The following is a 24,364-nucleotide window of genomic DNA, read 5'->3' on the forward strand; positions in this document are numbered from 1 at the left end:
CAGCTCCTTGTTTCTGTTTCTTGATTTTTCACTTTTTGATATTAATCACTGATTTCCTCCACCAAGATGAGCATTTGATTTTCTTTCACCCTCAGGCTCTAATCAGGTACACTTCTCTAACCTTCAAATTCTTTTAAATCACATTTTTTGTTGAACCAATATTCAGTCATAATACTTAATATTATGACTATTTGAATATTGTTTATAGCTAAGCAGTGTAGAGCACTCTAATTGCTTTTATTTTCTAGTACAAGCTCTTGTTTTATCCCTGAAGTTAATTGCCTTGGTTTTCATTTTTTGTTTCTCTGCTTACTTTTCCATGTTTCCATTTAACTCATCCTCAAACTCTGTTAGAAATGTAAACTTCTCTTTAAACACTCAAATGCACCAGATAACCTCTTGTTTCCTTTTGTTGTTTCCCTTGGGGACATCCCCCCATAGCCTTCCATCAAACGGCCCCAATCTAGATGGGTTTCTCTCTAAGCTAGCTGCACAGTGAGTGTTCTGGGAACTTTTTAGTGTCTCATACTTGGTCTTGGACAGAGAGTCAAGGATACTTTGATATTTGAAGAAATCCTCCACCAGAGGAGGATTTCTTCAAATACCTGCCTCCAGGCAGAGGCCAAAACAAGCAGACAGGTGGAAAGTGAGACAGAAGAGGTAGTCAGTGAAAGAACCAGAAAATGATACACCAAAACAAACAAAGGCATTAATGCCTCAGATATTGAGATGTTAAGTACAACCCCATTATAATTCCAGGTCCTGTATATGTGACCTGTTTCTGTTTGTTTTTATGTTTATCTGTTTCTTATTTTGTTTTATTTCCAAAGGCTTTTAGGATATCTTTATATCTTACATCAGAAATTTCATAATAGTGTGACTTGGTACAAATTTTTGTCCATTCACTGTGTAGGTGGCCCCTTGGTGAACCCTTTAAATTAGGCAATCACGTCCTTCAGTTCTAGGAAAGTTTTTAAAAGTATTCCCTTCATAATTTCCTTCCCTTCGTTATCTCTGTTTCCTATCTCTCTGGTGCTCCTGTTGTTGGATATTGGGCCTTATGGACAAATCCACTAGTTTTATCTATTTCCTATTTTCTATGTATGGGCGAGTAGGTGGGCATTCAGTAAGGATATTTCTTAATTTATACAATTAAAAGGAAAAAAATGAATGCTTAGGAGACTGAAAGCTGCATGCACATGCACGCACACACACAGACGCTCACATAAATCAGGGCTCCTTTTCTTGACAGAGAACTGAGCTGATTTTCAGACTTGTAACTCACTGACTGAAAAGGCCAGGTCCCTAGGAGAAAGAATGCTGCAGGAACTCCCAGTCCTTGCCCAAAGAGATGTATGACCATGCATTTGGCTAACTAGATGCTGGGGAAGGCAGAATACCCAGACATTTTGAGAACTTTTGGATTCATGATCTGAATTGGTCCCCAGGCATCTAAAGCAAATAATAGCCCACTGTTAGAGAGGAAGCATGTGGGAGCCAGGTAATAAGAGGAGTTCTAGTTCAGGTTAGACTCACCATGGGTATACTGGTTCCATGGACTCACCCAGTGACTATTTCCCTAGTTCCTGAATTTGTCACTGGAAAGGATACATGTGATCAATGGCAGAACCCCTTGCTGATTCCTTAGTCTGTGGGTTAAGAGCTGCTATAATGAGAAAATCTGAGAACCCTCCTTAAAAATCCAACACAAAACCCTAAAATATTATATCTCAAGGGAAATTAGTGCCATCCTTAAGACCTAAAAGATACAGAGATGGTAATCTCCAGCATATTTCCATTTAATTCATCAGTCTGGCCCCTATAAAAATGAATCAGATCCTGGAGCATGACCCTGGACTACCTCAAACAACCAAGTGGAGATCCCAATTGCAACTACTGTGCCAGAAGTGATACTTTTGCTAGGGTAAATTAACATAGCTTCAGATATATGGTGTATGGACACTGATCTGGCATGTGCATTCTTTTTCGTCCCTAACAAGGAGGATCAGAAGTACACTGTATTCATTTGGGAGGATAATAGCATACATTTACACTTTTGTCCCAGGGTCATGTTAACCTTCTCACCCTCTGTCATAATACAATCTGCACAACCTGATCCATCTGGACATTCTGAAGAATATCACATTGGTCTACGCTATCAATGACATCATTGATAAGTCAAAAGTGTCAACTGCATCAGAAGCCTTGGTAAGACACATTCACTCCAAAGAGCATGAGATAATCTCTATAAAGATTCCCTGCCAAATCAGTAAAACATGTAGGGGCATAGTAATTTGGAGCATGCCAGGAAAACACTTCCAAAATAAAGGTCAAATTATTGCCTCCGGACTCTCCCACCACTAAAAGGAAACACAACACCTGATAATCTACACTGCTCTGACCCATTTACCAAACGACACAGAAAGCTGACAGCTTTGAATAGGACCCAGAAATGGAAAGTGATCTGCAGCTGGTCCACAATGCAAGGTAAGCGTCTTCACCACATGGGACATATTATTTGGCAGACCCTATGGACTTAGAGTTATCTGTAGTGGGAATTGATAACATGCATTGTTTATGACAATCCCAGTGGAAAACAAAATACAGTTTATAATACTTGTACTGTGAAGCAAGGCCATGCCATCTGCATCAGAGGATTGTATGTCACTCAAAAACAAAAACAAAGGATCTAGAACTAGAAATACCATTTGACCCAGCCATCCCATTACTGGGGATATACCCAAAGGATTATAAGTCATGCTGCTATTAAGACACATGCACACGTATGTTTATTGCGGCACCATTCACAATAGCAAAGACTTGGAATCAACCCAAATGTCCATCAGTGACAGACTGGATTAAGAAAATGTGGCACATATACACCATGGAATACTATGCAGCCATAAAAAAGGATGAGTTCCTGCCCTTTGTAGGGACATGGATGAAGCTGGAAACCATCATTCTCAGCAAACTATCGCAAGAACAGAAAACCAAACACCACATGTTCCCACTCATAGGTGGGAATTGAACAATGAGATCACTTGGTCACAGGAAGGGGAGCATCACACACCAGGTCCTATTGTGGGGAGGTGGTAGGAGGGAGGGATAGCATTAGGAGATATACCTAATGTAAATGTCGAGTTAATAGGTGCAGCACACCAACATGGCACATGTATACACATGTAACAAACCTGCACGTTGTGCACACGTACCCTAGAACATAAAGTATAATTTAAAAAAAATTAAAAAAAAAAAACTACAGGATACCGGTTACATTTGAATTTCAGATAAACAATAGTTTCTTTTAGTATAGGTACATCTGACATTCAAATTCAATTGGGCATCCTATATTTTATTTGGAGACTAGGCGAGTGAGGAGGGTGTGGTGGGAGGGGTCCAGGCCTGATGGAGTAATGGGGCCCAGGGAGTGTGCAGAGCCCTGGGGTCAGGTGGAGCAGCTGTGGAAGCTAATCAGGCAAAAGCAGGGCACAAAAAAAAAAAAAAAAAAAAAAAAAAAAAACAACCAACAAAACAACTTCTGCAATCTATGTGGCTGTGGTTGAGTCAGAACTCATGACCATGAGACATGCAGAGATAATGGGGCCGGAGATGCCCATCATGGCCTAGGTTCAAAAAGGCCCATTAAGTCCTAAAACCACTAAAAATCCATCAAAATATGGGAGCAGTGCAGCCAGGCTAGAGAAGGATAAGTCAGGGCTAGAGAACACAAGTGAGCTAGATAAACTGGTGGCCCAGCCCCCACATCAACCACCACTGTTGCATTAGTACCTCTCCCTCAGCTCACATCTGGCCATGGAGTGGCTGTGGTGGTATGCAGGTCGGGGAGTTGTCACTTTTAACCAGCCTACAGTGGAGGGAAAAGGCCAATCATGGTTAACCAATGGTTTAGTTCAATATGTGGTGAAAGCTGAAAACAGGCTGTGGCTGCATTACACCCTCCATCAGGCGTGGCCTTGAAAGGTAGTAGAGAGAAGAAATCCTCCCAATGGGCAGAGCTTTGATTGGTGCACCTGGTCACCCACTTGATTTGAAAAGCTAAATGGACCAGTAGGCATAAGTATAGACTTATATGCCATAACAAATGGCCCAGCTGATTGTTCAGAGGCCTGGAAGGAGAAACCTGGGAAGATCAAAGATAATAAAGTTTGAGGAAGAGGAAGGTAAACAGATCTTTAAACGTGAGCACAAAATGTAAAGATCTCTGTATTTTATTTTAATGCCCACCAGAAAGCACCCATCATGGAAGAGGCACTAGGCAATTAAGTAGACAGAATGTCTATGCCAGTTGCTGATGGCAGACTGTGTCATCTGCCACTCCAGTACTGGCACTGCACTATGTGTGCATGAATGGAGTGGCCATGGAGGTAAGAATGGAGGCTGTGCATGGGCCCAACAATATGAGTTTCCACTAAGTTTGATATGAATAATCTCACTGCTAAATGTCCAATCTGCCAAGAATACATGAGCCCTCAATGTGGTACCATGCCGTGAGGAATCAAACCAGCTATTTGGTGGCAAATTGGTTACATTATATCCCTTCCATCATGGAGAGGGTAGTGATTTATCTTGACTGCACTCAGCACACACTCCAGATATGGCTTGCATTTCTTGCATGCAGAGCTTTGGCCAGCACAAATCTCCAAAGACTTGTGGAGTATTTGATCTGCAAGCCCAGGATGCTTCATGTAATGTACTAAAGTGTGCCCCCTCTCCTCCCAAAAAAAGCATGTTGAAGAGCTAAACCTTAGTACCTCAGAATGTGACCTTATTTGAAATTACGGTTATTAAAGACGTAATTAGTTAAAATGAAGTCATATTAGAGTCAGGTGGCCCCTTGATCCAATATTACTGGTATTACTGGTGTCCTTATAATAAAAGGAACTTTGAACACAGACATTAACACAGGGAGACTGCCAGTTGAAGATAAAAGCAAGAATCAGGGTGATGCTTCTACAAGCCAAAGAACTCTAAAGATTGCCAACAAACCACCAGAAGCTAAGCAATAGGCATGAAACTGATTCTCTCTTACAGCCCTAGCAAACTAACATAGCACATAATGTCTCATTAGACCAAGGGAGAAAATTTGTAGCGAAAGAATTACAGAAGTGGCAATACGACGATGGAATTTCCTGGTTTTACCAAATACTGCATTTCCCAGGAGCTGCCAGCCTGATAGATTAATGGCAGATCAATGATCTTTAAGATGCAGCTGTGGTGCAATTTAGAGATGCTATTTTGTAAAGATGAATCACCATCCACCAGAATGCGGTATACAACCTGAATCAATTACCATCACAAGATGCTGTGGTCACAATAAGTAGAATATATGGATCTGGAAATCAACAGGTGGTTTAGAAGTAACTGTTTACAATGCTTCACGTTAAATCACTTGCCGTTTTCTGTGCTTCCCATTGCCACAACTCAAGGCTCTGCAGGTCAAGAGATCCTAGATGGTGAATGGTTCCACCAAGAAACACAGCAAAAGTCCCTTGTCTAGCTACGGCTGATCATTCCTGAGATCCTTTGCCAAGAGTGTAGCAGACAAGAAAAAGAGTTATGTTCCTGAATGCAAATCAAAACCACAATGATATACCATCTCACACCAGTCAGAATGGCTATTAAAAAGTCAAAAAATAACAGCTGCTGGCAAGGTTGTAGAGAAAAAGAATGCTTTTACACTGTTGATGGGAGTGTAAATTGGTCCAGCCATTGTAGAAGACAGTGTGGTGATTCCTCAAAAACATAAAGACAGAAATACTATTTGACCCAGCGATCCCATTACTGGGTATATATCCAAAGGAACATAAATCATTCTATTATAAAGACACATACATGCATGTATTAATCACAGCACTATTCACAATTGCAAAGATATGGAATCAACCTAAATGCCCATCAGTGATACACTGGATAAAGAAAATATGGTACATACACACCATGGAATTCTATGCAGCCATAAAAAAAAAAGAGATTATGCCCTTTGCAAGGACATGGATGAATCTAGAGACTGTTGTCCTTAGCAAACTAATGCAGGAACAAAAACCAAATATGACATGTTCTCACTTGTAAGTGGTAGTTAAATGATGAGAACACATGGACACACAGAAGGGAACAACACACAGTGGGGCCTACCAGAGGGCAGAGGATGGGAGGAGGGAGAGGATCAGGAAAAATAACTAATGGATACTGGGCTTAATACCTGGGTGAGGAAATACTCTGTATAACAAACCCCCATGACACAAATTTACCTGTATGACAAACTGCACATAGACCCTTGAGCCTACAATAAAAATTTAAACAAAAAAGAGTAATCTTCCTGATCATCGGAGGGAAATTGGACTACTATTAAACAATGGGTGTGGGAAGAATGTGTTTAGCACCCAAGCGATTCACTGGCGCATCTCTTGGTATTTCCCCAAGTTTGATAATATTTAATAGATGGACAAGGGAAGAAGCCACAGACTGAGAAGGACCTGGTGACCCAGGGCTCACAGTCCTCAGGATAAGTGTTTGGATAGCCTTATAGTTTAAGCCACCTAAACCAGCAGAGGTGTTAGGGTAAGGAGAATCAAGAACTGGAGGTAGAAAAAAGAGATTATGGGTGTACGACTGCTGTCTCAAGACCAGATGCAGTGATAGGGGCTTAGTTTATCCACTAACCTTCCTCTTGTATGTTTCTGCTGGAAAAGAATCCTGGAAGACCTTTCCCCAGATGTAGACGTTTTATACAAAGCAAGTAGATTTGAGTTTTGCAAGGTGCAGATTGTAGTGGAGGCTTTGGTGCACCACTCACATCACTTCCTTGAGGACTAAGGTGCTCATTGTCCAAGCTTTTGGGATCATTGCCTATTGGATGTTTGTAGCTGAGACTCTACCATAAATCTGACTCCAGCCAAAGGTAGCTGTCTCACCTAGGGTTATCCCACAGGATGATGTCTAATTCTTGCCTAACGAATATTATACCTTCTCTTATTTTACTGAGGTATAATAGTTTCACTTTTTAAATATTTTTTGGTTTTCTTATCCTGTAATCATCTCTATTTCTTCAGAGTCTTTTTTAACTTTTTTTCTTCTTTGCCTTTATATTAGGGGATTTTATCAAACATTTGAGAATCCCTTGGCAGTCTGTCCAGTCACATTTAAGGTGCAAATAAGAGACCTTTAAAAGCCACCTGCAAGCTCTGGCAGAGGGGATTAGCATCCGATGGGTTTACTCTGAGGTTATCGGAGTTTACTATTTCACTGGAGAAGCCCCCACCCCCTTTCAGTATATGTATTTTCTTTTATCTTGAGCAGATCCGTTTTTCTGGAAAAGGAGTCCTCCATTGTTCTGTGTCTGAGGGATGGACAGGTAGGCTATAAAACTGGCTCCAAGGGCTGATAGTGAGGTAAGAGGGTCTCATTATTCAGCATGTGAACATTCATGATCTTTTTGATTGCTTGTGGCTCCTCCTTTCTTAAGGATTTCCCTGAGCCACAGTCCCTGTGAGAAATGTCTTCAGAGAAGCAGCTTCCATTCTTCTCCCTCAGTTGGGTAAAGTGTGGTTACTAGGCTGCCTGGGAGAGGGGAAGGAAACTTGGTATAGTCTTTCAGTCAACACTCCCATTTTTGCCTTCCCAGTGCCCATTTTCAGAGCTACTTCAGCCTACAGTCTGGAGCCTTTTTGGAATTGTGCCACATGAATCACATCTTGGTTTTTCCACACTAAACTTATATTCTGGCTCACCCTACTCTGCTAAGTCAGCTACCTGCCACTAGTCCATCAGTGTTCTATCTTCTAACCATTCTCCTTGCCCTTCTCTATTGATGCCTTTATTTCCTTTTGCTGTCACTTGGTGTGATTTCAAGAGAGATCAGATGTAAATACATGTGATCAACCCTCCATGTTTTATCCCCACCTATTTTATAGATGGAGAAACTAAGGCCCCGGAAGGGATTATGACTTGCTGAGGTCATACAGCATTACCAGGCTATGAATAATATTTTCATGTAGATCCCCAGGCCAATGTACTTTGTGAAAAAAACAGAAAGGTGTGAAAACAGGAGGAATTCAGGAATTCAACAGTGTGGTTCGGGGAGGGGGTATGTAAACAGAGAGAGCACTGGTAGGGGGATCCTGAAATAAAATGAAGAGGTATGGCCAGAAAGAAGTGAGATATTTTTATCCTTAGGTCTTTTGGCCTCTTATATTTGTCTTCAAATTCTTTCAAGATATTTATTGTTTATGGGACCCTCTTTCTGTGTTTCCCACTATTCTATTGCAAGACAGACTTCTCACTATTTCTATTCTGTACTCCATTTTTTCCCAGAAATAGATGGTATTTTAAAAATGTGGTTCTACTCAAATTGCCCATATCCTCAAATGCTTGCAATGACACCCCATTGCCTATGGGATAAAGTCAAATCCCCTCGTTTGTCAATAATTTTGAACTAGGTAGGAAGAGAGGATGACAAGGAAAAGTAGAAGGAAGAGATGGGAGTAACTTGACAAAAGAAAGGAATAAGTGTTGGGGATCAGCAGAGGTTGAAGATGACTCTGAGGTAATAAGCTTGGGTGACTCGGGGGATTTAAAACAGGAAAGTCAGAGGTGTTTTGAGCTTGGCTTTAAACATGACAGCCACACAGAAATGCCTAGCAGGCCGATGAAAATAGGGGGTGAAGGATGCATCAGAGGATCTCAGGATTGGCAAGTTCTTCTGTGATTCCCAATCCAGTGCTGAAAGAAGTGAGCATATGATATCTCCAAGGATCATCAAATCAAAGGGAATCTCTTTGAGATGGAGATATTTGAGTGCGTTTAAGTAGGGGAGAAAGAAGAACAAGAGGAGATGGGGCTGACTGGTATTTCTAATGTATAAACTGCTCTTTTTTCTATCAAAACTGAAGCACACCTAAAACATAATTCCCTGATTCATACTGTAATATTGATAACTATATTCATTTCTTACTGCTTCTCTAATAAATTACCACAAACTTAGTGCATTAAAACAAGACAAGTTTAAGTGCAAGCACTTCTGAAGGCCAGATGTCCAGATGTCCAAAATCAGTGTCACTGGGCTAAAGCCACGTGCAGGCAGGGCTGGTTCCTTTGGGAGACTCCAGGGGAGAATTTGTTTCTTTGTCCTTTTGGGTTTCTAAAAGCTGCCTGTACTCTTTGGCCTGTGACCTCTTCCTCCAGCTTCAAAGCACTTCAACCGCTTGTTCCATTGACAGATCTTTTTCTGATTTTGAGCTTGTTGCCTCCCTGTTATAAAATCCTGGTTCTTATCCACCTGGACAATATGAAATAATCTACCTATTTCAAGGTCCTTAATTACATCCGCAAAGTCCATTCTGCCATGTAAAGTAACATGTTTATAGGTTCTGGGGATTAAGATGTGCGTATGTTGGGAGAGACCATTATTCAGCCTCCCACACTTTCTGAGCTATGTTGATATCACTGAATGACTTAGTGAATGAATGATTGAAGACTTTTTAGCAATTCGACAATATTTATTACTAAATTTATTATGTGTTTGGTCATGTTTTACACTGTTTTCAGAGGGTAACTAGGAAACCAGTGTTTATTCTACAAACTTGATGCTGCTTGGTCTCAAAGCGAATTCTCAGTTATATTAAAATGGCAGCGAGTTCATTGATTACCATGGAATTAAAACAAGAGAAGGTGGCAAGCCTATTTTCATCATTCTGATGTAAAGCATTTGACTATAATAAATACAAGCAGCAAAACAAAGACACAGATGTTCAATGGATCTGGGTCTCGACTGGGCCCTAATTTCTCATACCCTCTCCCCTTAGCCTCTTTTGTCTCAGCTGACTGGTCCTTGCCTTGGTTTGGGATGTATGCAGCACCAATTCCAGGTGAGGAATTCGCAGTCTTTAGGTGGGAGAGTGGGGATTTGGACGGCTTTGCCATGTAGCTTTTTAAGCCCTGTCCACAGATGCCCAGAGTGCATGCCTCACAATTGGCTGTGTCATGGGATCCTTCCAGGGCCACTTCCAGGATTACTGGCATTTCTGGAGACTTCCTCATGCCATTTCCATAGTATTTCTTCAGTATATGCTGCACCAGGTTGCTCAGAATCCTCATGGTGCTATCCGAGGAGAACTCAGGCATCTCATATTGGGACCAGGAGCACTTCTGGCACCTTTGGCCAAAGAGCCTCATACGCACCTGGCCCTGAGATGTCCAGTGCTCCCAGGACGTGTGGCACAGAATCTGCACCTGGGCGGAAGCCCAGCTTCGCTGGCAGGAAGAACACCGGAACCTGCAGTCAGAAGGAAGATGCCCATTACGCCTTCATCTGGTTGTTAACCTGAGGGAAAATGGTCCTAGCCCCTGTCTCTAAGACCCTTTTCCATTTGAAAAAAAATTCATGTGATTTAAATTGTCCCAGTCATTGATAAACAGGAACAAGAAGGATTATGTTTCAGATAATACTGAGTAGCCACCCATATGTTATACCAAGTCTACCTCTTTGGTAGTAAAACATCTCCAGATGCCTCTGAGGGAAAATCATGTCTGCCATCTTCCAGAGAAACTTGTTCCTAATTTTGGTCATAGAAAGCTTTGGTAAAGTATCTATTTTGAGGCATACACTATAAATGGTGTTTTACAATTTTATCTCATTTCATCTGTGAAGTAAACACTATTAAACCCAATATCCAGATAAGGAAACTGAGTCATGAAAAGGATACAAAACCTGCTTAAGGACACACAGGGTAAATGTTAGAGGCATGTTGCTAATCCCAGGCCATCTGAAATTAATCTTGTTTACCTGCTGTAACACGTTGCCTCTGATGAGTAGTGTAGCTAATCTCTCACACCTGGAGAAAGAGCCTGCCCCCCTCATACCTAGGTTGAAGATCCAAGTCCACAGTTTACATCAGGAAGACCTTGGGCAAAGCTCTTCCCTTCTATAGCCCTCATTGCTTGAATCCATAGAAAAAAATTCAAGGGTTATACTAGCAGCATCAAATGAGATGATGTATGTGAAAACACTTTGTAAACTACAAAATGGTTTTCAAAAGCTGATTGATATTTTCCAAAATACACTGGTAGGTTGCTTTTCCGATCTCAAAATGACAATCAAATCAATTCATCCCAACAGGAGAAATGCTTTCTTTCTGTTTGGAGCAGTGCCAAAATGTTGTAAGACATCATGAGTCCCTCAAAAAGCTTTGGTTGGTGTGGAAAGAAACATTTACACAGTTCCCTGGATTAGAAGGCAGGGCAAAATGACTGCTATATGGGCTCTGACAAGTGACTTGAGAACTGTTCTGGAGAGGTTTGGGAGGCTTTATTTAAACAATAGATTCTGCAGCTAAAAACAAGCATATACTGTATTTGATACAATATACGATAATACATACATTATTTATAAATTTATTATTCTGAAATACATAGTATATATGTATATATAATTATATATCATTTGTGTATACATACACATATATATTTTATCTTATCCCATTATCCTATGGGAATGTATAAGAAGGAATACTTACTCTGCCTAGGAGAACCAGAGAATGCTTTTAGGAGGAGGAGGCACTAGAGCGGGCCTTGGAGGATAAGCAGGGAGGGGTGAGGGGAGGGTCTGCTGAACAAGTGTGTGGAAGTCTGAAAATGCATGGCATGGCTAATAGTCCATAAGGAATGGAAAAGGCCATACCTGAGGCAGGATGGGGCAGGCAGGTAAGCTGAGTAATAGGTCAGATGAAAACTAGACTGAAGGTCCTGTGTGTCATTTAAAAATAAATTTGGTTGTCCAGGTCAGCAATTCTCACCCTCCTAACATGGGCAAGGAAACTAGTTCCTGCAATCTGGAGGCTTGCTGGGGGTTAAAGAGGGAAGTGCTGAGTAAGGGAGGAGTATTACTTCGTTACTCCACGAACTGGGTTTTAGATTTAGTTTTTGCAACATCATTCTCTCCTGTTATCCCCAGGCCTTCAGTAAAGCAATGTGCAGAGTAATTGCTTGATCTTAGCCAATTCTTAGGATATTTAAAAAAAAAAAAAAAATGACTCCGTCCCAGGCTTGTACTGAGCAGGGCCAAGGCTTGGAGAGCTGCTACAGCTGGGGGAAGCTGGTCGGGACTGCTGGGGAGACTGCAAAAGACCCTGGAACAAATGAGGTGGCGAGAAAATAGAAGGGCAGATTTACGGAACAGGGGGCCTTCTCCACGGTTTTCCAGAAGTATTTATGGAGGGAAACCTAGTAAAAGAAGAAACTTCCTGCAGTTAAACAAAATGGAGGTTTGGAGTCGTCTTATCATTTAGACCCTAAAGAGTACTATGACCACAATAGGATGGAGACGCTGGTGACATTTACTGCTTCAACAAGCTCTCAGAGGAATAAATCATGCTAAGCTGAGCCTGAGCCCCTGTTCTTAGAAGGGCTATGGCCTGGGAAACCCACACTCACCAGCCAAATGCTCTCTGTTGGTATTGCTTCCACCCTTGAGCCAGGCAGTCTAGCTGAAGGTTTCCATCCAACTTCAGTGTCCATTTGGCCCAGGGTTTTGCCTCTTGGATTAGTTCTTGAAATGTCTGCTCCCAAGTCCAGATATCTACAACCATTTTTTCTCTCTGAAGCTCAGAGAGCACCTTTCAGGTTTGCTCGTTTCTCAGGAAGAGACAAACAGTTTCAGTTTCGGTGTTCAGTTCAGTTTCTGTTTGTTTCCGTGTGTGGACAGGAACTGTTTTATTTAACTTTCATTTTAGACTGTCTGGGGACACAGAACAAGTCTTTGTTCTGAAGACAGAGAGCAGCAGAACTTTGTTAGCTAATAGGCCTTGCTGAGAGAGAGAGCTCTGTTCTAGATTCTGGGGTCACATATAAATTCGCTTTTATTTTATTTCTCTCATTTTTTATAATAGGCAAAGCACTATTTTGGCACTGGGATAAAAGAGAATCCTGTGGCTCAGAAACGGTTCCTACCCCACAGACGCTCACACCCTGGTGGAGGAGACAGGGCGGTTAGGAGCAGAATAAGGGAGCACGAGTTTCACGCTCATCTCATGCACCTGATGAATCCTCTCCAGTCCCCCGAGGTTGGATTATTCTTGGAATTTTGCAGGTTAGCTGCACAGAGAGCTGGGGTACTTTGTCCAAAGACCCTCAGTTAATGAGCAGTAGAAGTGAGACTTGAACCCGGGTCTGTGTGACTCCAAACCCGCCATGTTTCCGCCCACCTCACTCCCTGAAGAGAAGCTGAGAATGGCATTTCAGGTTCCAGGCTGGCACACTGGAGCCAGTGTCAGAGGAACCCAAGGGAGATTTCCTGGGTCCTGAGGCAAGAGGTCAGCTGCAGGAAGCGGTTATCAAACTCTGCCCTTTACTCTGTAAATGATCTGGAAGGGCAAATACACACAGGTGTGGGGGCCGTCTTTCAGTGGTAGGATACAGAGAGTTCCCATTTTGGGGTGAGGGATTGAGACCAGATGACCTTTAAAGACACTTGTAAGTCTAAAATGCGGAGATTCCAGAGAGCAAGTTTTGTCCTCCTGGGGCTTAAATTCAAACAGGGGAGACAGGACAAGCAGGATGCTTAGGTCTTTAGAAGCCCCGCTATGGCTTCTATGTCTGAGACAGGATCAGCCTCAGTCTTCCTGGGTTTTCTAGGCTTCCATGTGCCCTGTCAGGGACTCAGAAACACCCTCTCTCTTTCCTTCCCTTCCTGGATACCTATGTCTATACACATGATACAGGAAGCTCTAGGAACTCGGAACTGGATCCACAGGATATTAGAGTTGGGAAAACCCTTAGAAATCAACTTATTCCTTTTCCCTTTAATTTTGATACATGAGAAAACTGAGGCTGGGCATGGTGGCTCATGCCTGTAATCTCAGCACTTCAGGAAGCCGAGGCGGGTGGATCACTTGAGGTCAGGAGTTTGAGACCAGCCTTACCAACATGATGAAACCCCGTCTGTACTAAAAAAAAAAAAAAAAATACAAAATTAGCCAGGCATGGTGGCGCATGCCTGTAATCCCAGCTACTTGGGAGGCTGAGGCAGGAGAATTGCTTGAACCCAGGAGGCAGAGGTTCCAGTGAGCTGAGGTCATGCCATTGCACTCCAGCCTGAGTGACAAGAGCATAACTCTGTCTCAAAAAAAAAGAAAAGAAAAAAAAAGAAAACTGAGACCCAGAGGAATAAGATCTCCTGCCTAAGGTCACACAGCAAATTAGTGCCAATACAGGGCCTGGCTCCGGGATCTGCTCTCTTGCTCCGCTTATGCATAAATCATTTCTCTACCCTTTCTCTTCACTTTCCTCTGGGTTCAGGATCCCAAGTCCACTCTATTCTGTATCTTCAGAGTGTACCTTTAGAGAGTCCCCTTACCCCTGACATCTCAAATGCTCTGTTTTTCCCAAAAGGACACTTGACCAGTCCATTGCACACCCTCATGATTTCCTTCCGCCTCTCGTTTGTGTGTGCCCTTTGATATACCCAACCGTTCAGGTCAGTCTGGTCCTTTGCTTAGGGGTTCAGCAGGAAGATTAAGGGTCATGTGTGTTGAAGAACACACTCAAAGTGCTTTTTTTATTCTGTCACCCAATAACAATCAACACAAAAGATTTCTAACCTAATATGTGGGGGGTTTCCTCACCAACAAGCAGTCACTTAATTCTGCAGAGGACACCAACGAGATGACCTCTTATTCATTTCAATTCTAATATTATCTATCCCAACCCAGCATGAGATCCCATGGGTGGAGGACCCAGTCCACAAGACTGTTCCCCTACAACTTCAGACTGGGGCTTGGGGCCAGTTGAAAACTCCACATTATTTTACCTGTACTTCTGACCAACTGGTTATACATTAGGATTCCCTCCTTAAGTTCGATTAATTGGCTGGAGTGGCTCATGGAACTCAGAAAAACACTTAACTTATGTGTGCCAGTTTATTATAAAAGCATTAAAGGGGATACAGAGGAAGAGATGCAAAGGGAAAGGTATGGAAAGGGGCACAGAGCTTCCATGCCCACCCTGGGCACCCAATCCTCTAGGAGCCTCGTTGTGTTCGGCTATCCTGAAGATGTCTGAACCCTGTCTTTTTGGAGCTTGTATGGAGACCTCATTACACAGGAATGATTGATGAAACTATGACCATTGGTGATCAACTTAGCCTTCAGCCTTAGAGATTAGGGGATGGGACTGAAAGTCCCAACACTAATTCTGCCTGGAGCTTTCTGGTGACCAGCTCTCATCCTGAAGCGACCTGGGAGCTGCCAGTCACCTGTCATTTCATTAGCATACAAAAGGATGTCTTCAGAGATTCTAAGGATTTTAAGAGTTGTATGCCAGGAAATGGAGTCAATGATCAAATATGTATTTTACAATATCACTTTGAGATTTGAGGGCTGGATGAAGCCCACTACCTACCTTCCTCATCACCAAGAAGGAACGGAAAAAGAAAGAGAAGGAACAGAAGACAAGATACTTCCTGCTGCAACCCTACAATGCACTGAAGCCAGCTGGTGGGCTGTTTGTTTGTTTGTTTTCACCAAGGCATTGTAACTCCAGAATAATAGAATTCTGGGACTTGGTCATTGAAAGAGACCTTAGATATCTTATGACAGCCCCTCCAATTTCACTGAGACCCAGTGAAGAAAATGACTTACCCAAGGAATGCAGCGTGATAGCTGCAACCTTCGAGCTTTCAATTGTTGAAGCCTTATCCCAGATTGGTTAAAGAACTGCTGAGAGACAGCTGGGAAAAAAAAAAAAAGATCCCCAAAGGGGAAAAACAAACAAACAAACAACAACAACAACAAAAACTGATGAATTCTGAAAAAGGGGGTCATAGCAAAAATTAGATTCTTAACAGTGCAGAGCTGAAATGAATCTACAAGATCTTCTAATCCTGGGATGGCAAGCAATGTCTCTCCCCTTTTCTTGTCTAAGACAGACATTGCCAATCAATCTTTTCACCTTTCCCTCAGGGTCTGGATGTAACTTAAGAATTTCCCTCATCACAGCGTTCTAGGCAGTCCCAAGAAACTGACTAGTATATGAAACATTTTTGGCATTTCTGCAATGGTCCAACAAATTACAGAAACTGAAGTCAAGATAGATTTGGGTTAACAAGGCTTAAGTTCAGTTTTTGTAACCTTAGGCATGCACCCGTTTTTGGAATATCACATGACCCATCGCAAATAGGGCTAGCACAAAACTTAACGCATAGAAATATGTTCTTCTTGGGAACATTTTAGGCTTGGGAAGAAAGGAGGCTAGACAAGAGTGATAAGAATTGGTGGATATCGGACTGAAAGAGGAGATGAAAGTCTATGGAACTTGGCTGGCAAGGCGGGCTCTTCCCCCAGGATACTTGTCCAACCTCTGTCTTGGTGGCCAGCTGCTCTGTAAAAGGCGAAACAAGAAGTAAAATGAAGTGTGACACCCAAAGCCAACTGCTGCTCAGGCCTAGGGGCTAAGCCTGCTAAGAACACCATTCAGGAGAGCAAAGATTAAATTAAAGATAAAGTCTGAGAAATAGCAAGAAGAAATGTATAAAATCAAAAGAACTAAAATAAAAACTTACAAGTTTCCAAAGGGGCCGTTTTTTTTCACAGCTTCTGTGAAAATCTGCTTGGCCTCAGGCCTTTTTCTGCTCTGTTCCAAGGCTGTGGTGAACATAGGTACCCTACATATGCAGAGTTTTTAATCACCCCCATACCAGGCCAATGTCAGGAAACTAGCAGGCCAAAGCTGTACTCTGTAAATGAACTTTTCTCCTGTCCCTGATTCACTTTACCCATCTCTCACTCCTGCCCTCAGGGATCACTTTTCAGATTAACTACTAGCCACAAGTTCTTGCCTCAGGCTCTACTTTTAAAAGAATTTCAACCAAGACAGAGAGCAACTTATTTTCTTTTTCTTCTTCTTCTTCCGTGTGTAAAAAAGGCCGCTTCCAGTCTGACTTGTAAGAAGCCTGGAGGTCATCACCCCCATCCTCATAACAAGAGAAAAGCTGAACAAACTGAAAATCAACAACTCTTCTTAAGTCCATCAGAGAACTGAAGTCACAGGGCAAACCGCTACCCTGAAAACTGGAGCGATAGATGGGCAGATACAGGGAGTCACAGCTTATCAGAGTCAAAGTCCAGGAACGGAAGTTCACAGCCAGAACTAGTACTGGTAGGGTAATAACACTTTAAACTGAAATTGGCAATTGCTGAAAGCTCAGTGACAACAAGCTTGAGAATTAAATAACTGGGGGGCAGGGGCTCGGTTTTAGGAGAACCCTCACCTTTCATGAGTTTTACCTCCAGAAGCCCCACCAGGTTGTCACTATGAAGATAGAGAAAAATCTTCTTATGCTTTCATCATGTGAGGAGAAAAATAACCATTTTTGTTAACACTCAGTAATGTCTGTTCTCCCTAACAGTCTGCCCTCAAGGGAAACTATTTCACCAGAGTAACACACTTGAGTTTCCCAATGCCTAATCAACCTGAGAGAAGGGAAATGCGAGCAATAGGAACTGCCCCCACTTGTTTCGTGTGTGACTTCCTTTCTGCATGGCAATGAGGACACAGTCCTCCATGCTTCCAGGGTCAGGAAAAGAGAGTCTGGCACAAGCTCTAGGAGGCAGGGCTGCCTGCGTGCTTTTTTCTAGCAGACGAACCAAGTCCCACACAGTTCAGACTAATTCTCTACTCAGCTAATAATATCTGGGAGAGAAATAAAGAATTCAATCAACCATCAAAATTTCTAAACATATTACAATAATAATTAAACCACCAAGCCGTGGAAGAGATTTTAAAGGTTCCCTAAGTTCCATTTATTACTTGCTGGCTTTGTAATAGTTAACACCTAAGTTATAAGTAAAAACTTGGATACTATTCCCAGAGTTGTCAATGGAAAAAGTAATGAACTTCAAATTATAAGACAAGGTTATCAATTCCACTTCCAATACTTACTGAGTTACTTAATCTCTGTTAACCTTAAGGTCCTCGGCTGTAAAATTGAAATAATACTCATTCCATTAGATTTAATGATATATATACTAATATGACATAGATATGGACTGTAATAAAAAAAAGAATTATTTCAAAAAAGAAAGACTATGAAGAGGCATAAGGTAATAGGACTTAAATAGAATACAACATTTGAACTCATTATTTAATGAATGAGAAAGAGATAAGTGCTCACATATGGAAAGGAAAGAGATATTTAGAACAAGAACCTAGAAAGCATCTGTGTCTGTGTGTTCAGGAGAAGAGAAGCAAAAGATAAAATGAATAACTAAGATTTGGGGCACTATATCTCCTCGAACGCACCTTTATACCTGTATCTATATGGTTCCTACAATAACCCAATGGTTTATGTCCTTTATCAAGAAATGTTTCAGAATGGACGCATCTACTGGAGCTTTGTAAAATATAGATATCCAGGTCCACCTCTGGAAATTGATTCCACAGGTATGGGGTGGACTTGTATTATTTAAAATCTCCAATAATGATACTTAAATACTCCTGGGTTAAAATCACTATAAATAGAAAATATGAAGTTTGAGTTACTTGCCAAGATCTCACTTTAGGAGTAGCAGAGGTACGATGTGAAACAAGGTGCTTTAACTGCCACTTGTGTGCTTTCTTCCATAGTGAAAATCTGGAAGGCAGGGTCAGCCTCTGAGTCTATTTATTATGACTGAGTTGACTTGGCACTGGAAAGCAGCTTGCTGTCTGATGGATGGAGTCCAGGAGACAGCCACAGTCATAATGTATGAATTTAATTAACGGCAGAGGACGTCGAAAGCAAGGGAGGAGAGCTATGGGAAACAGAGACAGATCATTTGGGGCTATTACAATGCAAAGCTGAGGCGAGGCCACAGTCTGCCGATGATAATGCCAATATGTAGGAACTTGACATTTTACCTCTGCAGACTCGGTCTGCACATGAGAATGCAGTGCAGGCCTCGGTGAGCCCCCTGTAGCCCCTTTTGATGGCAGTGAGAATTTTACAACTGTGCAAAGAGCAGCCAAGAGCCCAGGAAATGAGAAGGAAACAAAAAGCCCACCCAGGAGTGGTTTGATGAGTGCGTTAAAGGACTCCCGGTTTTCACCTCGATGCAGATGTTTTGCAGAGATTCAGACTCCTTCCCCCCAGGACAGTTCACAGGATTCACACTGTGATAGTTTCAGAATTTGACCGAAAGTCTTCCACTGAAGTTATTGATTTCTCCTGAGTTCCTTCTGAGGGGTCATTTTCACAGCCTGTTTTGTGTACCTCTCTGTGGGGCACTCTTTGGTTCGCAGCCAGGGGATCGCGGATTCGGTTTTTCATTGTTGTTGGGGCAAAGAGGTCGATTCCCTCTTTCTCTGCCAGCCCTTCAGACAGAGATTTTTTTTTTTTTTTTCATTTTCATGTTTAAAAATCCAGATACAGGCTGGCCCTGTGAGCTTCAGTTTTGGGGTCTCAGTCGCATATGTCAGGAATGTAGAGAGGGATCAGTGTCAGTGCAGCCTACTGCTTCAGAACAAAACCCACTGTGCACAGGACAGGCTCTGAAGACGCGAGGCTGGGAGATCACAGATGATGAATGTTGCTCAGGGCAGCAGCCACCATTGCAACTTTTCTCTCCTTGCGCTTCCCTTACAGACCCAGGATTTATAATGCTCTGTCTTATCCAGTTTTGGTCACAGCCTGATGGATGTCATACGGCTGTAAATACTCTGAGGTTTTACTTTTCTGTGTGTGTTTTCTCCTACTTTGTATTTGCTATAATCCATGTCATCCAATAATGGATTAATTTTTGGATCCATTTTTTGTTAATGCTAAGCTCCTGAGATTTGGAAGATGAATATTCATAGTATAAATATGGGAAACTGAGCTGAAAAATTATTCTGGCACAAATACATAGGGAATACAAAATGCAATATTGTCCCAGGGAATCTGATAAACATAAAGAGAACTGGATTAGAGATAAGAGGACCTGGATTTGAATCCAAGCTGTGCCACTAGTCAATTGCCATGATCTGGATGAGCTGCTTCACCTCCCTTTCTGCATAATAAAGCACTGGACCAGGTAGCCTCCAAGTTTGGTTCCAGTTCTGTCATTGTATGGATGGATCAGGGCTCTGGCTCTCCATTAGGAAACGCAAAGAGTCTTCCTAGATCTCAAGTTGGTGATGTTGACAGCGCCAGGCTGTCCCAAGTGTGTAGCGGAGTGACGAACTTGAGCATAGTCCTCCTGAAGGCCAAAGGCCTGCCTCCTGGTAGAGCTTACTTTCCCTCAGAGAATGCAGAGACTTGAGGTGAAGCTGGAAGATGGAAGGGTGATAGGGTAGATGGGACTGGTCGCCTTGAGGAAGGGAAGTTGCACTAGAATCTTGGCTACTTGACAATATCAAGTAAAGACGTTCCATGTGCAAGAGGAAGCAATTTTATCCCCAATGGCTCTAAGACGCTGAACTACATGCAGGAGGCAGGAGCCTCAAGGAGGGCAGCTGTATCAGCATGAATACACACAACCATCATTCCAAGTTGTGGGAAACTATGTGGGTTACCCCACTCGCTGCTCTCTCCAGCTCCCTCTCCCTAGTGGTAGCCCAGGAATTTTGATATAGCATAAAGAAGACCAGGTTAAGAATTAAACACTTGGATTCAAATCCAAGCTCTGCCAGGACTGGGTTGCAGTGACTGAGTGGAGTGGCCACATGGCGAGGATATTGAATAGTTCAGCACCAAATGTCAACTGGAGAAGATGACTCTAAGGCCTCTTCCAGTCTTAGATTTATGAAAATCTTTGAGTGTCTCTCCTTCTTTCCCTGAAATCAAAACTAAAATATGGAAGAAACTGGCATGACTCTGCTTGGTCTGGTGGCAGTCAAACTCTTGGTATAAGTATGTTAAGTGAGCATTTGTTTACAAAAAGATGGTAAAATCTAGGCTACTACTTCTCCATAGCTTCCTCTAACCTTCACATCAATAAGCACACATAGAAATGATCTATATTCATTTGCAGCCTTCTGAAATGTTTTCATTCTTCTCTGTAATTTCCTTAAGTGCAAGTAATAGACAGATTTGAAATATAACAAGTACTATTGAGTCTAGCAGTATGGATAAAATCCAATTGAGAATTGAAACAAAACAAGACATTACTTAGAATCTGCACTTAACCAAAGAGGCATGATATACATTTATTCTGCCAAGACAAGTCAGGTTTGATGAAGAAAATCCATCCTATACTCCTGACCCCATTCATTTTCGATACCCTTTACCTCCATTTATGTAAGTCAGCCAGTTTCACGGCCACATACTAGACCTTATCATATTGCAGGCTATCTATCTGTCTAACCACATCCAGCTCTCCAATTCAGCTACTTCCACCAAGCCCAGTGTTAGACCTTGCAAATCCCTGACCCCTCCATCCATTAGTGCTCTGCTGCCTTTACCTCCTTCTCTCTCTAGTTTAAAAAAATGTAGTTCAACACTAGGAATTGTCCCATATTACTTGTAAGAATCTCAACCTAGGATTAATCTACTCCCCACTTTATTCGAATCTGCTGAGTGTTGTTAGGAAAAACACACACACACACACACACACACACACTCATGCCATTACACATTTATGTTCCCCTATCTCAGTAGAGCCTTCCATATGGTCCATAAATCTCTCTGCTTTCTTTTCTCCCACTTTACTACAGCTGTTTCAAACTGTGTCCACTACCCACAAAATTTCAACTCTGCTGTTTCACTGGCTTACTCTCAGGAAATGACCTTACCTCCTTCACAGAGAAAGCTGAAATCTTCAAATGAGAATTTCCTAAAATTTATGCCACCAAACCTATAAACTCTCTGTGTTCTGTAGCCATGTTTTTATCCTTTGTTCCTACTTTGATAGTAGAAGCATCCTTCAATCTATGTTGAACGATGACTTCAGTGCTTTCCCAAAATCTTGACTTTTTAATTTCCCCTACTCTGTGTATCTAATTTTTTGTTGTTGGCCCCTTTTACTCAGTGCTTAAACATATCAAAGTAAGTCTTTCTTGTCTCAAATACCCCCAACCTTGATCCCTGAATGCCCTTCCCGCTATCATTGATCTCCCTGTCACAACCACATTCTCAAGTGAACTGCCTACACTCACCACTCTGCTTCCCTCCCTTCCAGCTACTTCTTAACACACCCCATCTGACTTCTGTCCCCAGTGCACCACTAAAGCCCATCTCATCACAGTTGCCTTCAAACTCCTTGTTGCTAAGTCCATTGGGTGATTCTCCATCTTCCTAGTGTATACTATAAATTGTATACTGTGGCCTCTTTGAAATCATCTTTCTTTGACTTCTATCATACTGCACAGTCCTCGTTTTGTTTGGTTTTGTTTATTTCCTCAAGTTGCCTGCCACATTCTAAATAGCCTTTAGATTCTTTCTTCTATGCCTGTTAGTGTTCCTCCGAGTTCTGCCTTTTTATTTCATGCACACTCCTCTTAGGCAGTGGCACGCATTCCCATGTACAATTGCATTATATATCCTGATGCCCAATACATGGCCCCAATCTCTCCAGTTTCCTGATCTTATCCTCAGTTACTCCTTAAGAGTCTCCACTTTGATTTTTAAAATGACAAAATTCAATTTGTCATTTTCTCCCCCAAGCCAGCTCCTTCACCTTTGTCTGCTGTGTCAGCCAAGGGCCTCACTGCCATCACCTACTAGCACAGCCAGTAGCCTGGATCCCAAGCTGCTCCTCTTTCTCCTTTTTCTGAACACTGAATCAAACAAGTCACCACATCCTGAGAATTCTTCTTAGGGAATTAATATCTTTTAAATCTTTCCATTCCCTCTGCTACCACCCTACTTAGGTCACCATTATCTCTGTCCTCCCTGACTCTCTAATCTGTTTTCTAAGCTGTACACACAGTGACATTTTGGGTATTCAGTGGCAATTTCATCATGCCAATCCCTCAATTAATACCACTGTTGCTTCTTCAGAGGAAGGCCAAACTTCTCAACTTTACCCCATAACTCTTCATAGCTTGGCCTCTTACCTCTTCAGACCAAGGTTTTTCAACTTTGGCACTCCGACATTTTGGGCTGAGTAATTCTTTGTTGGGGAAGTCGTCCCATGCATTATAGGATGTTTAACAGCATCCGTGGCCTCTACCCACTAGAAGTCAGTAACACCATCATGCAAATTGTGATCATTAAAAATGTCTCCAGACATTGCCAAATGTTCTGTGGAGGGCAAAATTCACCCTGGTTGAGATCTACCACGTTAAACTAATTTATCACTACATCCTACACCCTGTATGTTTGAAGTTCTAGCCATACTCAACTTTCCTCTACTCTGCTAAGGAACCATTTTTATTATTTTAAAAAATGTTGTAATAACTTTATTGAGATATAATTCACGTAGCATACTATCCATTCATTTAAAGTATACAATTCAATGGTTTGTAGTATAATCACAAAGGGGGACAACCATCACCACAATCAATTTAAGAACATTTTATTAACCAAAAAGAAATATTATACCCATTAGCAGTCACTCAACTTTTCTCAAATTCCCCCAACCACAGGCAATCACCAGTCTACTTTCTGTCTGTGTAGGTTTGCCTCTTATGGACATTTCATATAAATGGAGTCATGTAATACATGGTCTTTTGTGGTTGGCTTCTTTCACTTGGCATAATGTTTTCAAGGTTTAGCCATGTCGTAACATACGTCATTACTTCATTACTTTTTATTGTTGAATAGTATTCTCTACAATAATATATTTTGTATATCATTGTAGTCTCTACAATGATATTGGAGGTTTGTTCTTATTTTATGGACACTGCATTTTTTTCCCTTTCATTCAAACACTGCTCTTATATTTGTTATATGACTGTCCTTGTACACTGCCAACCCACAGTCTCTACCCTAAGTTCTAGAAGCACAGGTGTATTATGAGTGGCTTCAACAGGCCAATTTAGAAGCCATCTTGCTGTGATCTAGTATTAATCATTGAGTTTCTCCTGAATGAAGACTTTCTTAATCCTCTTTCTCTATCCGCCTCCATTTCTCACTTCTCTTTTTGTCCTTGCAGTTGTGCTTAGTAAGGTCAGAACTTTTGGGTTGTTACTATAGTGCCCTGTGCATATTTTCATCAAAGCATCACATCATCTGATATCTGTCTTTCTCACTAGTCTAAACATTTTGAAGGGAGAAACTATATATTACTATTAATACATCCAGTACCTGACACATTGTCTGGCACAAGTTAAGCATTTAAATAAATTTTTTGTAGGAAGGAAGGAAGCAGAAAGAGAGAGAGAGAAAGGAAGAAAAGAAAGAAAGAAAGAAAGAAAGAAAGAGAGAGAGAAAGAAAGAAAGAAAGAAAGAAAGAAGGAA

At 41.8% G+C, this 24,364-nt stretch overlaps 1 protein-coding gene across 1 annotated transcript; it reads right to left on the minus strand.

Moving 5' to 3' along the window:
- Nucleotides 1-9,001: 9,001 nt before the first annotated feature.
- Nucleotides 9,002-12,716, minus strand: RTP4 (receptor (chemosensory) transporter protein 4). Its single transcript, XM_011964347.1, has 2 exons — nt 12,448-12,716; nt 9,002-10,291 (listed from the first exon to the last, which is right to left on the minus strand). The coding sequence occupies exons 1-2, from the start codon at nt 12,600-12,602 to the stop codon at nt 9,706-9,708; spliced, it is 741 nt and encodes a 246-aa protein (XP_011819737.1). The 5' UTR covers nt 12,603-12,716; the 3' UTR covers nt 9,002-9,705.
- Between the last annotated feature and the right edge of the window lie 11,648 nt (nt 12,717-24,364).

Source organism: Mandrillus leucophaeus, unplaced genomic scaffold (genome assembly GCF_000951045.1).
Source record: "Mandrillus leucophaeus isolate KB7577 unplaced genomic scaffold, Mleu.le_1.0 Scaffold695, whole genome shotgun sequence".
NCBI classification, from domain to species: Eukaryota; Metazoa; Chordata; class Mammalia; order Primates; family Cercopithecidae; genus Mandrillus; species Mandrillus leucophaeus.

Coding starts and splice junctions, on each gene's coding strand:
- RTP4 (XM_011964347.1), bottom strand. CDS start 12,602: ATGGTTGTAGATATCTGGACTTGGGAGCAGACATTTCAAGAACTAATC. Junction 10,292..12,447: donor CAACAGAGAGCATTTGGCTG/GTGAGTGTGGGT, acceptor TTCTGACTGCAG/GTTCCGGTGTTCTTCCTGCC.